This window comes from Nicotiana attenuata, unplaced genomic scaffold, assembly GCF_001879085.1.
Source record: "Nicotiana attenuata strain UT unplaced genomic scaffold, NIATTr2, whole genome shotgun sequence".
Taxonomy (NCBI): Eukaryota; Viridiplantae; Streptophyta; class Magnoliopsida; order Solanales; family Solanaceae; genus Nicotiana; species Nicotiana attenuata.
The window spans coordinates 107,816-122,606 of record NW_017672877.1 but is presented as its reverse complement, the minus strand read 5'-3'; the positions used below and the strand labels follow the sequence as shown (position 1 = coordinate 122,606).

At 39.6% G+C, this 14,791-nt stretch overlaps 1 protein-coding gene across 1 annotated transcript; it reads left to right on the top strand.

The window, feature by feature from the left end:
* The first annotated feature begins 10,440 nt into the window (after nucleotides 1–10,440).
* LOC109214798 lies at nucleotides 10,441–14,530 on the top strand. The gene is made up of 2 exons (XM_019378749.1): nucleotides 10,441–10,763; nucleotides 14,422–14,530. Exons 1-2 carry the CDS (start codon nucleotides 10,441–10,443, stop codon nucleotides 14,528–14,530), a joined length of 432 nt encoding a protein of 143 aa, XP_019234294.1.
* Nucleotides 14,531–14,791: the final 261 nt, after the last annotated feature.

Below are 14,791 nucleotides of genomic sequence, written 5' to 3'. Positions count from 1 at the left end.
CTCATAAAAAATAATCAAGATAATGTAGTGGACGTAATAGGTTAACCAAATGAACCCTAAAAAAAAAAAAAGGTACCGGACCGGTAGAAGATGGGGAACTGAAACCGACAATAACCGGTTAAAATTGAGTTTTCAGCGTGCTTCAAGAATCTTCGTCGAGTGATGAAAATCAGTTTTCGCAACATTTTTCCTAAGTCTGGACGGCTGGTTCCCACTTGACTTTTCATTCGGTTCTTAGGGAAAAAGCAAAACACGTTTCCCTTACTCGATCGAACCGTTTGCGCTCCATATATCTAATCAGTGGGAGCTAACACGTATCTTTCAGGGTCCCACGCAAACATTAATTGTTGAAAGCCAGCATGCTCGCCCAAGGTTCTGTCTGAAAACCAGCAGGATTTTCTATTCATGACACCAACACGCTACTTGTAATGCGTGGTATCACACACTTCTAATTTTCTTCCTTCAATTTAAGTTTACATTTATATTTAGCCTGAATGACTTTTTTACAACTATTTAATTGACTAGATAAAATAACATAATTCCAGTTTCTAATTCTATAAATTAAGCCATATATGCCAAAGGCAAACGGGAAAATTGTTATTTTCCAACGAATTTATGATAGTGTGGATTATTTCATTTTAAACACCAATTCTTGATCCACACAAACCAAAGGAATAGACTATGGCGAGACCCTTTCAACAGAGGCAAAGGTCATTTCTATTAGAATCTTACTTTCCTTGGCTACACAGAAATCATGGCCACGTCATGAGAATTACTTGAGTTTGTATTGATGTTGAATTAGTACCATATTCTTTTCGTAACAGCACAACAAATAAAAGTAAGGCAAATGTTTTCAACAACCGAGTTACAAAAGGAGCAAAAATTATTGTCTTTCCTTAGGAGGAAGTCGGTCTTAACGGGCTAAACGGTCCTGGCGGGCCGGTCCTGGTGGGCCGGTCCCCAATGGTGCAGGAGGCCCGTGGCGGGCCGGTTCACTTCTATAAGCCCACGAGCCCGGGACCGCTAAGTCCGGGACCGGCAGGTGGGCCTGGGCCGGTTTAACCGGGCCTAGCGGGCTCCAACGGCTATTTAAAAAAAAAAAAAATTTTTAAAAACAACGGTCAGATTTTTAAAATCTAGCCGTTGGCCTTCATAATTTATCCGTTGTCCACTTTAAAAAATAGCCATTTGACCCCCAAACTTTATTTTAACCCCAAACTTTATATAATTATACTTTTTCCCAATTCTCAACTATAAATACCCCCTTATTCTTTCATTTTTACTCACCAATCTCTCAATCTCTCTCAATCTGTCTCAATCTATATCTAATTTCTCTTCTATAATTGCTTATTTTATTATTGCAATTTCGTGAAAAATTGTGAAGTTGGTGAATTGAAGTATTCAAGTCTTCAAGTCTTCAACGATTTTCAATTTTCAAGAAGTTGTTCGGCAATTCGGTAAACTCGTTCCAACTCTTAAGTTTTAAGAATATATTTTTGTGTGTTTTAGTTTGCATAATTGTAATTAATATGGCATTTTCTTTGAAAAAATGTTTGGTGGTAATGGAAAAGCTAAAATTGGTGAAAGTAGTCTCCAACCTACTACCCTTCCCCCGGCTCCCCGACCCAGATCTGTTACCCGTCCTGCTGCTCCTATTATTCTTGATAGTGATAACCCTTATTTTCAATTTTCCGATAGTGAATTTTGCCATAATGTTGCACCAGGTGAACAATTAAATGAAGAAGTTATGAATGCTCTTTATCCTAATCAAACTATCTTAGAAAATGATGAGGAAAATGAGGATGTAGATGAAACCCAACCGGATTTAGATGATTCACCTACTAGTCCTGTTAATAACCCAACTGATGCCCCGCCCGACCCACCTGTACAAACCCCTACTTTTAATAGACAACCTTCTAAACACCTAGAAACATCAATAGTTGTAATTTTTACTCAAGTAAGAGAACAAAATAAGGCTAAGTGTAAAACTTGTGGGAAATTGCTGGCGCATAAATATACTGGAGACCGTAGCGGTACGGGTAGTTTGGCTAGGCACATACAAACACACCCTAGAGATAAAGTTAAATATTTACAAATGAAAGCGCAGCAAGAGGGGACAAGTGTAGATACTGCGGTTAACCCTAGTACAGGTTCAAATCTAGTTCAACCAGGAATTAACACTGTGACCGGTGGTATTTTATATTACGATCCTAATAAAGATCGTGAAGAATTAGCAAAGATGGTTACCGTTATGTGCTTACCCTATACTTTTCCTTTTAACCCTAATTTTGTGCATTATATTAGAAAAGTTTTTAATCCTACTTATAAAGGTTGGCCTCGCGCAACAGTTAAGAGCGATATTTATAAATATAAACATGAATATGAACAATATTTGCGGTATTTATTTACTCATATAACTAATCGGATTTCTATTACTACTGATATTGGTAGAAGTAATAATGACTGTGATTATCTAACTGTTACAAGTCATTGGATAGACGAGGAGTGGATAATGCAAAAACGCATTATTGCGTATAGAATAATTAATTCACGTCACACAGGTAAGTTTATTGCTAACACCGTTGCAGATATTTGTAGATATTTTTGCATTAGAGATAAAATAATGGCAATTTCTATGGATAATGCTTCTAGTAACACTAGTGCTATAGGCATACTTACAACAACACTAAATCCTGCATTTAGTAATTGTTTCCATGTGAGATGTATTTGTCACATTTACCATTTAATCGTCGGTGATGGTATGAGAATTTTAAATTTAGAAATTGAAAAGGTTAGAATGGCTCTTAATTGGCTTTTTTATTCAAACCGTAGAAGTAGACTTAGAGAGTATTTTAAAAAATGTGATGAATTTGGCCTTAGAGAAAGAAAGGTTCCTAAACCTTGTCCAACTAGATGGAATTATATGTACGAAAGTTTAGTAGTTGCATATGAATATAGAAACCCAATTAATGCAACGTTTAATGCTCGTGTTGGTGGTGAGGATGATGATGAAATCCTTACAAATCAAGATTGGACGAATGTCAAAATTCTTATAGATTTTTTAGAACATTTTCAAATTGCTACAAATGCATTTTCTGGACAATATTATCCTACTATTTCAAATTGTTTAGTTTATATTGCAGCACTATGTGATTTGTTTGTTGAATTTTCGGAGGGTGGGGAAATTTATCAACTTGCTATAAATGCAATGAAAGAAAAGTTTAAAAAATATTTTTTCCCTATCCCCCCTATTTATGGTGTTGCTGCATTGTTAAATCCTACAATGAAATTAGGAGGTCCTCACTTTTGGTACACAAATATTTATAAGGCTTTAGATCTTTCAGTTGAGGAATTTTCTACACTTGCAGAGGCAAAAGCCTCAATTAAAATAAATGCGCAAACAATTTATAATGCTTACCAACTTGCGTTAGATCATGCTAGGCCAAATGTTCCAACCCCTACTTCGTCTAGTTCACAATCATCTAAAAGAGCTGCGGGCCTACAAGCACTTAAATCTTGGACGGAGTTTAGGGGTTCTCAAGGTGATAATTTTGATGAGACTTCACATCTAAATGAGCTTCAAGTTTATTTGTCGCAGGGACTTGAAAAGGAGAATCCAGACGGCACCTTTGATCTTTTGGAATGGTGGAAGACAAGGGAAAAACATTTTCCGGTTCTTGCAAGGATGGCTCGGGATATTTTATCTATTCAAGCTTCAACAGTTGCATCAGAGAGCGCTTTCAGTCAAGCAAGACTTCAAATAGGTGATCATAGAGCGTCTATGAGGGAGAGCTTGGAAAAATCAGTACTATTCAGAGATTGGATCCGCTCGGAAAGAAGAAACTTTGGACTTGCAGAATCACAACCGGAGATAGACGAAGCTTATGAAGAAATGATAGCGGAACTTGCGGAGGATGCTGCTTCGCCCGGAAGCGGTGATGAACAAGCTTCTTTTCCGCCACCACCAACGGAACCTCCTCCGAACCTTGAAGGATTTATGAGATTTGTTAGAGATACAATGTAGATTATGGTGTAACTTGTACTTTGGCATATCTTCTTTAGTTTTTTTTCCTTTTAATGGTGGTATTAGTACCTTGTTGTGCTCATTCCATTGGGGGGAAGAAGACTAAGAAAGATATGCCATTTTTGGTAATAAAAATTATAAGACATGCCCTTGAATATCTCTTTGCAATATTTTTTTGTCTTTAACTTGCAATTATTTATAAGCTATAATATATATACATAACATACAATATATACTAAAAGAAAATATGTAAGGGAATATATTTACATAACATACAATATATACTACAAGAAAATATATAAGGGAATATATATACATAACATACAATATATACTACAAGAAAATATATAAGGGAATATATATACATAACATACTATATATAGTATACTATACTAGTATACTATATATATTATATATACTTGAAGAAGTAGTACTATATATACTACAAAACAAGATTTTTCAAAATGAGGGCCCCACCCCCAATGACCACCAACGGTCATATTGCACAAATAGCCATTTTTTTTTCAATTTACAAAACTAACCTTCTCTAACACTATAAATACCCCCCTCCCTCTTCTTCATTTCAATACTCAATACTCATTTCTCAATCTAAATTTCTCTCAATCTCTCAATCTCCAATTTTCAAGACTTCAAGTCTCAATCTCAATTTTCAAGTTAAATCATGCCTCGTTCGGAAAGAGTGCGCTTATTTGTGTCGCAATACTATGAAGTGCTTGAAGAAAATGAAGAAGGCCAAATATTAAAGTGCAAGAACTGTGGAAGATTCTTAAATTTTCGTTCAGGGTGTACCACAGGCATTTTAAGGAGGCATATAAAGTATTGTGTTGAGGGTATTTATCCGCAAATTCGTCTTTAAGATTTTTCAACAATTTGTGTTATTTTAAAATTATTAGACGTATTTATGCTTCATGTTGTACTTTGTTATTAATTTATTATGCATGCCAATTTAGTTTTACTATTATTTTGTTATTTTACTTTTTCGTCAAGCACTTTAATAATTAGATTTCTATATTATATATACTACATATATTTATATATCCATGTATAAGAGCAATTAATATATATACATACATATATGGTTTACAAGAAATTGCCTTAAACAAAAAAAATTAAAAAAAAAAGCCCGGAAATAAAAAAGCCCGTTAGGCCCGCTAAGCCCACAAGCCCGGCCCATTTAGCCCAGGACCATATGGGCTTAGGACCGTCACGGGCTGGTCCCACCCGTTGAGCCCACGAAGTCCGGGACCGTGAAGCCCGGGACCGCTAAGCCCAGACCCGTTTAGCCCGGCCCGTTTAGCCCATTTAGGCCCGGGCCCGACCCACCATATAGCCTTATATTAATCTCATAACATAAAGTGCTTGTTCTACGGGTGCTAGTGTATATGTCAAAATCCGATTGAGGAAATTCAGCACGAAGAGGTGATTATCGGGAGTAATTTGTAATTTATCATGGGCAATTTGGCCAAAGTCGACCAGTGATCACCGGAACGAGTCGCCAAGCGGTCAATCACGGCCGAGTCGAGTAGAGCAGATAGTAGCAACGACTAGTTTTGTATTGGGATGTTCAGAGGGAATATTCTCTTAAATATTTCCTCTATTTGTACTTTTAGGATTCTTTTGGAATATCCAATATAAATAGAATGAGAGATAAGGCAAAGGGCATGTAATATTCCATATGATAAGAACACTTTCGAAAAGTAAGCTCTCTAGATAAATACAAAGAACGACTTTCTGGAGGGATTCGACCTTTTTGGATTATCTATTGTCATTTCCACCAGATCTGAGAAAGTGCTCAATATTCTCTTATATTCTTGTCATTTATCATTGTCAGAGGGAGGAATCATTCACCTCATTTAATATTGGGTGAATCTTCCTCCTTATTTACATTTATTGCCATTTGTTGTTATTTAATACTTGATACTTCACGCACATTATTACATTCGATACATTTATTGTTAGCACATTAACTCCATTCCTTCACTGCTCATATATTCGTGCTGTCAACTCAAGGTCTGAAGTTATTAGCTCTAACTATTGAGTTTTTTAAGCTAAAACAAGCTTAAAAGAGGGTGTATTTCGCGGACCAAAAATAGAGTCAATTTACCTCAGTTTAGGATTTAAAATAAACCAGTGACTTGGGACACCATAAATTTTTCCAAGTGGCGACTCTGAATAAACAAATAATCCCATTTCGATTAATGTTACTTTAATTGGAAAACTCCCTATCCCCTCGGGAAAAAGCAGGTGTGACAGCTCTCGCGACTCTGCTGGAAATTCCTTGACCAATTTTAAGAAGAAAACCGCGGAAAGTTTCCATGAATACGCTATCAAGTGGCGTGAGCAAGCACCTCAAGTGAAGCCACCAATAGATGAGATAGAAATGGTAAATGTTTTCTTGCAGGCCCAGGAGGTCGATTACTTTCAGAACATGATGTCTGCCATGGGCAAACCTTTTGCCGAAGCCATAAATATCGGAGAAATGGTAGAAAACAGCCAAAAAGCTGGCCGGATCATAAGTTAATCTGCTTTAAGAGCCATTTCCCAAGCCATTCAAAACGGCTCGGGAGGTTTAGTAAATCGAAAGAAAAGGGAAGAAGGAGCCATGATGGCTTCAAGTTCGAGAAGCTCTCGTCGATCCCGTGATTATTCTTATCCGCCTTCCAGAACCCCACAACACTACTACCCCATCAAGATGTAGCATATGCCGTGGCACCCCCTCCCTTTACGTTGATGAACACCCAACCTTATACACGGCCACAGCAGCACTACAACCAAAACAGAGCTCCAATTCATAGAAATAACCATCCTCACCAAGCTCCATATAACCCATGTCCACCACAGAGCAACTACAAACATAATACACGCCCCCGTGAGCCTCCAAGGAAAAGTGACTTCACCCCTATTGGTGAATCCTACTCTAGCCTTTTTCCAAAATTTATCCAGATAGGCATACTGCAACATGTGCCTCCAAATCGTCAAAATCTGGAATCTCCATCATACCGACCCGGTACCAGGTGTGCCTACCATTCGGGGGCAGAGGGTCATGATATGGAGGATTGTTGGACTCTCAAGAGGACAGTTGAGAATTTGATAGAACAGAAGCGAGTGTTGCTGAGGGATGAGGAAATCCCTAATGTGACTAGCAATCCATTATCGGCTCACAACAACGAGCCGATTATTGGAATGATTGTTATGATAAAGAGTTGATCCAGCTTTGAAAGCCATCATCGCCATTGCCGATTCAGAGGCAAGACCTAAAGCGCGGGGAAACAGACCAGAAATGATAAGAAGAAAATCATGCCAACTCCTCAAGTTGCAGAAAAAGTTGTGGAAACAAAAGCCGGGGCAGCACCTGCTAAGGACGCAATTCACTTGACTGTCAAATGCGAAGGTTATTATGTGAAGAGGTTCATGCTATATGGTGGCTCCAGGGTCGACATTTTCCCTCTCTCAACGCTTCAGAGGATGGAAATTGGCACAGAAAGGATTCGACCAAACAATGTTTGTGCCTGCGCTTTTAATGGTGTCAAGTGCGATACAATAGGGGAAATTGACTTGATTCTGACCATTGGCCCTGTGGATTTCGAAGTGACTTTCCAGGTTCTGGACATGGATACTTCGTATAACTTTCTCCTAGGAAGAACATGGATTCACACTGCAGGGGATGTGCCCTCCACTCTCCACCAAATAGTCAAGTTTAAACATGAAAACCAAGAAATTGTTCTCCACGGGGAGGATGAACAGTCCATTTACAGGGACCCGTCAGTCCCGTGTCTCGAAGCTAGAGAAGGAAGTGAGCACATCGTCTATCAAGCCTTCAAAATTGTGGTCGCCAACCAATGTGAAGAAGAGGACCCGTTTCCTCAACCTTGCTTCTCAAATACATCGGTTATGGTAGCGAGTGAAATGATTAAATATGGGTACAAGCCTGGGAAAGGGCTCGGGGTATCTCTACAAGGCATCACAGAGCCATCACTTCGAACGCCAATAAGAAGTTCTTCGGCGTACATTTTCAAGCTATAAATGCCGACATAAAATGGGCTGATAAGCGCAAGAAAAATGGGTGGGTCCTGCCTCAGCTTGTTCTACATCTCGCCAAGTCATTTGTTAAACCCAAGTATGAAGAAGAAGAGGAAGAGGCCTTCACGACTGAAGATATTGAGGATATTTGTGATTCCATGAAACAAATGTTGTACGAGTCCTACATGGTTCAGCCGGGGGAAGGAACGAGCACTGCTAAGGTGCTGTACATGGGACCAAATGCCAAGCTTCAAAACTGGAGGGTTACCCTATTCCCTGTCAGGGGGGAATCGTGGTAGTCCAGTCTTGCCATATTTTCTACATTACAAGTTATTTTAAGGTGTAACTCGAATGTTTTTATTTTATTGTCTTTTGATTTCGATGTAAACCCTCTTATCTTCAAATTCAATGAAATGAAATCAATATTTCATCGTTAATGGATGTCTCCTTTTTCGTTATTCTAATTTTGTTATTTTTCTTATCTTTTTGTTTCCAGTTCTAATAATGCGGACTTGAATAACATGACATGCTTGCGGACTTCATGCCTAGATCCTAAAATGCTGTCTAACTGTGAAATAATGAATCAAGAACCGGAATATGACGAAGATGAGGCTTTTAGGGAAATAAATCGAGAACTGGAACAATTTGAGAATAAGCCTAAGCCAAACATAAATGAAACCGAGCCAGTTATTTTGGGTAGTCCAGAAGAGGTCCGGGAAACCATGATAAGCATTCACGCCGATGAAAGAACTAGAGATGCATTGATCCAACTTTTTTTCGAATTCAAAGACGTGTTTGCATGGTCCTATGATGATATGCCAGGACCGAGTGTTGATTTGGTAGTGCATAAATTGCCAACTTATCCCGGTTACCACCTGTCCAACAAAAGCAGAGAAAGTTTACGACGGACATCAGTGATAAGATCAAAGAAGAAGTCACCAAACAGTTGAAAGTTGGTGTGATCCGAGTGGTTTGATACACCACATGGTTGGCTAATGTGGTCCCAGTGCCGAAGAAAGATGGGAAAACCCGTGTGTGTTGGTTATCAAGATTTGAACAAAGCAAGCCCCAAGGACAAATTTCCATTGCCAAACATCCACATTCTTGTTGACAACTGTGCCAAACATGAGATACAATCTTTCGTGGATTGTTATGCTCGGTATCACCAGGTTCTGATGGATGAAAAAGACGTAGAAAAGACGGCTTTCACCACACCTTAGGGAACTTACTGTTATACGGTCATGCCATTTGGCTTAAAGAACGTCGGGGCAACTTACATGAGAGCTATGACTACCATATTCCATGACATGATGCACTAGGAAATTGAGGTGTATGTGGATGATGTGATCATTCAATCCAGAATGCAGGAAGACCATGTGCGGGTTTTGAGAAAGTTCTTTGAGCGTCTGCGCAAGTATGACTTGAAATTGAATCTAGCTAAATGTGTATTCGGAGTTCCATCTGGGAAACTTCTGGGGTTTATAGTCAGTCAGAGGGGTATCGAGTTAGATCCAACAAAGATAAAGTCTATCCGGGATTTGCCACCTCCGAGAACCAAGAAAGAGGTTATGAGTCTGCTAGGAAGATTGAATTACATCAAGTTGATTGCTCAGCTGACTACCACGTGTGAGCCCATATTTAAGCTGTTGAAAAAAGATGCAGCAATCAGATGGAAGGATGAGTGTCAAGAAGCTTTTGACAAAATCAAAGAAAATCTGTCGAATCCGCCAGTGTTGGTCCAACCCGAGCTTGGGAGGCCTTTGTTCTTGTACCTGACAGTCTTGGAAAATTCCTTCGATTGTGTCCTGGGGAAACATGATGTGACCGGGAAGAGAGAGCAAACCATATACTATCTGAGCAAGAAGTTCACTAGTTATAAAGCCAAGGATACTTTGTTTGAAAGAACTTGCTGCGCCCTAACTTAGGTCGCCCAACTTAGACACTATCTGTTGGCCTACACCATATATCTCATAACCATAATGGATCCTCTGAAGTACATATTCCAAAAACCAATGCCCACGGGAAGGTTAGCAAAATGACAAATCCTGCTCACTGAGTTTGACATTGTCTATGTCACCCGTACGGCGATGAAAGCTCAAGCCTTGGCAGATCATCTAGCTGAGAACCTGGTTAATGATGAATACCAACTCCTAAGTACTTACTTTCTGAACGAGGAAGTAAATTCATTTGAAGTAATTCCAGAAGACACCAATGCTTGGAAAATGTTCTTCGATGGAGCTATAAATGCAAAAGGTGTCGGGATTGGGGCAATTTTGATTTCGCCCACTGGTCAGCACAATCCAGCCATAGTCCGACTTCGGTTCTTCTGTAAAAACAACACCGCTGAATATGAAGCCCGCATTATGGGTATGAATATGGCAGTTGACATGGATGTGGAGGAATTGTTAATCATGGGAGATTCTGACTTGATTATTCGGCAAGCTCAAGGTGAATGGGAAACTCGAGACATCAAGCTTATCCTATACATGCAACAAGTGGAAGATCTCAGCAAACGGTTCAAGTCTGTCGAGTTCAGGTATATTCCTCGATTCCACAATGAGTTAGCTGATGAATTAGCTACTTTGGCCTCAATGCTGCCGTATCCGGGCAATGTCCATATTGACCCGTTAGAGATCCAAATTCGAGAAAGACATGGTTATTACAATGCACTTGAAATAGAGCCAGATGTTCAACCATGGTATCTTGATATCAAGAGGTTTTTGAAAACAAAGGAATATCCCAAGCAAGCCAGTGGAGACCAAAAGAGAACCATTAGAAGGCTTGCCAGCGGTTTCTTCTTGAGCGAAGAAGTCTTGCACAAAAGTACCCAGATCTAAATCTTTTGAGGTGTGTAGATGCCCAAGAAGCTTAAAAGATCATGAACGAAGTGAATTCGGGAGTATGTGGGCCCCACATGAATGGATATGTCCTTGCAAAGAAAATCCTTCGAGAAGGTTATTACTGGATGACCATGGAAAATGATTGCTTCAATTTTGTCCGGAAGTGCCATTAGGGTCAGATACATGGTGACTTGATTCATGCACCACCTTTAGAGTTGCATCCTACGTCAGCACCTTGGCCATTCGTCTCCTGGGGTATGGATGTCATTGGGCCAATCGAGCCGAAAGCTTCAAATGGGCATAGATTCATCTTGGTTGCCATTGATTATTTCACAAAGTGGGTTGAAGCAGTCACTTTCAAAGCCGTCACCAAGAAAGCGGTGGTGGACTTCATGTATTCCAACATCATTTGTCATTTTGGTATTTCTAAAACTATCATTACGGACAATGCTGCAAATCTGAATAGCCACTTGATGAGGGAGGTATGCGAACAATTTAAGAGTACACATCGTAACTCTACCCCTAATCGGCCCAAAGCTAATGGCGTTGTTGAAGCTGCAAACAAGAATATCAAGAAGATCCTCAGGAAAATGATTCAAAGTCTTAGACAGTGGCATGAAAAGTTGCCTTTTGCATTATTGGGATATCGCACAACCGTGCGCACGTCAGTTGGGGCCATGCCCTATTTATTGGTTTACGGCACTGAAGCCGTAATACCTGCAGAAGTTGAAATTCCCTCTCTTTGAATCATTGTCGAAGCTGAGATCAAAGATGATGAATGGGTCAAGACCCGGTTGGAACAATTAACTATGATTGATAAAAAGCGGATGGCCGCAGTTTGCCACGGGCAGTTGTACCAACAAAGAATGGATCATGCCTATAACAAGAAAGTGCGGCCTATAAACTTTGAAGTGGGGCAACTCGTTTTGAGACGTATTCTCCCGCATCATGAAGAAGCAAAAGGAAAATTTGCTCCAAATTGGAAAGGGCCTTACATTAAAATAAGAGTGTTGCCAAGACGAGCGTTGTACTTGGGAGACATTGAAAGAAATGACCTCGAAACAACTGTCAATGCAGATGCGGTCAAAAGGTATTATGTTTGACCATTTTATGCGATTTTAATGCTCTCTGATTGGGATGATGAAGGCTTTCATTCTCGCAACCCAAATACTACCAACCTTGCAAACCCTTTGAGCCGGTTCCCTTTTTCTTTGATTACCCTCTTGGAACCAGGAAGTTGTTATGAAAAGTAAAAAAACAAAAGAAAAGAGAAAAATAAAGAAAATAAAAAATAAAGTTCCTTGAACTACGTTCGACTTAATTCCGAAAGGATACGTAGGCAGTCTCTCTCTGGGGTTCATTCACACCAAAACAAAAATCCAAATTCCCCCAAAAGTGAAACTGGAGAAGATGTTATAATGTTTCGGCAATGGTTTCGCCTGAAAGGTTCCAAAGTTGTAATTCAGTCCAAATTCTTTTTACCCAAATCCTTTTCAAGTCCTTCCGATCAATCGTCGAGAATGTTCAAGAATTGGAGGATACAATCGCTTGGATCTGATACAATCAAAATGAGAGAAATAAAATGAGAGAGTCTTATTGGTGAAAACCCTCACGGGCACCATAAGGCGATGGTAAGCAGAGAAATTGAAATGAGAGAGTCTTGTTAGTGAAAACTCGCAAAGAGCACTACAAAGCGACGGTGAGAAGCGAAATGAGAGAGGTCAGCTGGTGAAAAACCTCAAAGGGCGCCACTGATCGAAAAGGGGATCCTCACAGCCATCGGCATCGACAGAGTCCTGGCAAGGTTTCTCAATTTTGAAGGCATAAGTTGTGATGAATTTTTGAGAGTTGGACGGTTTACACAGATCAGTCATCCAGTTCAAGAGGCATGTCATGTTTATTGTAGTCCGCATGCACTCCTGATAAGTCCTTATTTCTCTTCCCCGAAAACGATACCTCTCGTCTAAATTCATTTGTCCATTTCATTGTTTGTTTTTCTTTGAATCCTTTTCGGTCGAATTATGTTCCAAAACTAAGACAAAGAAAGGATGGAAAGATTTATTTACAGCTCTTTTGTTTGACACGATCAAATATTTAAGAAGGCACCCAGCCTCGGCAAGTGCATCGAGTCGACTTCGACTGGCCATGATGGCCGATGCTTTGAAATAAAAACTCCTGAAAAAAAAGGAGATCAAAGTTGAATTCCCACAAAGGCAAAATAAAGTTGAAAAAGGTTAAGTCCCACGTGATTAACCACCATGTTAAAGTTTTGGAAAAGCCAAATTTCTCCAGGGCCAGAAATGAAATCGGTCCTCAGGGAACAAGCAGTTGTAATTGAGATCTTCATCAAAGAAGCCGGGCCGATATCAAGCGACTGAAACGCTCAAGGCCACAAAATCAACCACTGTTTCAAACTGACAAATTATTCTTTGTTTGAAAAATAGAAAACATGTTTAATTTAAAGCAACCTTGCAAGAAACAGGTGTAACAAAAGGAAACCGCGCAGAGACTAAAATAGCTCTGCATCATTTTACTCATTCTCTTAATAAATAAAAATTAATAATAAAATAAAAAGAAATAAGATTCAAAATCATGGTAGTATAGGGTCCCTAATCCCTAGCTACATTTTCCAACATATGGTCTCCACTCCCTGGTTGATGCCAACATAGGGTCTCCACTCCCTAGTTGATGATTTTCCAACATAGGGTCTCCACTCCCTGGTTGATTCCAACATAGGGTCTCCACTCCATAGTCGATGATTTCCAACATAGGGTCTCCACTCCCTAGTTGATTCAACATAGGGTTTCCACTCCCTAGTTGATGATTTTCCAACATAGGGTCTACACTCCCTAGTTGATGCTAACATAGGGTCTCCACTCCCTAGTTGATGATATTCCAACATAGGGTCTCCACTCCCTATTTAATAATTTTCCAACATAGGGTCTTTACTCCCTAATTGATGCTAACATAGGGTCTCCACTCCCTAGTTGATGGTTTTCCAGCATAGGGTCTCCACTACCTAGTTGATGCCAACAAAGGGTCTCCACTCCCTAGTTGATGATAATTCCAACATAGGGTCTCCACTCCTTAGTTGATGCCAACATAGGATCTCCACTCCCTAGTTGATGATATTCCAACATAGGGTCTCCACTCCCTAGTTGATTTTATTTTTTTAGACATAGGGTCTCCAATCCCTAATCTCTATCTTCCCAAGGGTACACAATCCCAACTTTTTATTTGCTTTCAATAATGAAGTAGTATAGAGTTCTATTACAAATAACTCACGAAATTTTCCTACTAAAAAACTGGGGCAAAATTTTTTGTTCGTTTTGTTTGTTTTGATGTCTGAGCAGGTTATACCTCGAGGCACAAGGTTCGAGACGACCAAAAGAAGAAGTATCAATCCAAATAAAAGAAAAGAAGAAAAGAAAAAGAAGTGAACTCAAAGTGCAGAAGCGGAGAAAAGATATGGACTGCTCAAGACATGATTGAAGTCACAAGGCCTTGATCCGAGAGGTTGAAGGAGAATGAACCAGCACTTGCAGCTAACAAGAATCAAGATTTAGATCAGAGTCTGTATGAAGAACCAGCGAAGACTCAAGATCGAGCTTCAGAAGACTCATAGATAGGAATCTTGTAACTCGTAGCCGATAGGCTTAGTTAGTCTTTTTCATTTTTATGTTGGTGTAATAAGGAGCTCAGCAAGCAGTAACAGCAACAACAACAGTGAAATCACAGCTTCTCGATAGTCCCAGCTACCAAAACTTCCAGAACTACACCGACCTCATTCCTTTATAGCCAAGGATATGTAGGCAACCTCCGAAGCAAAGTTCGTTCAAACTTTTTCAAAATGCCTCTCATGGAGTATCATACGGGCAAATATTGT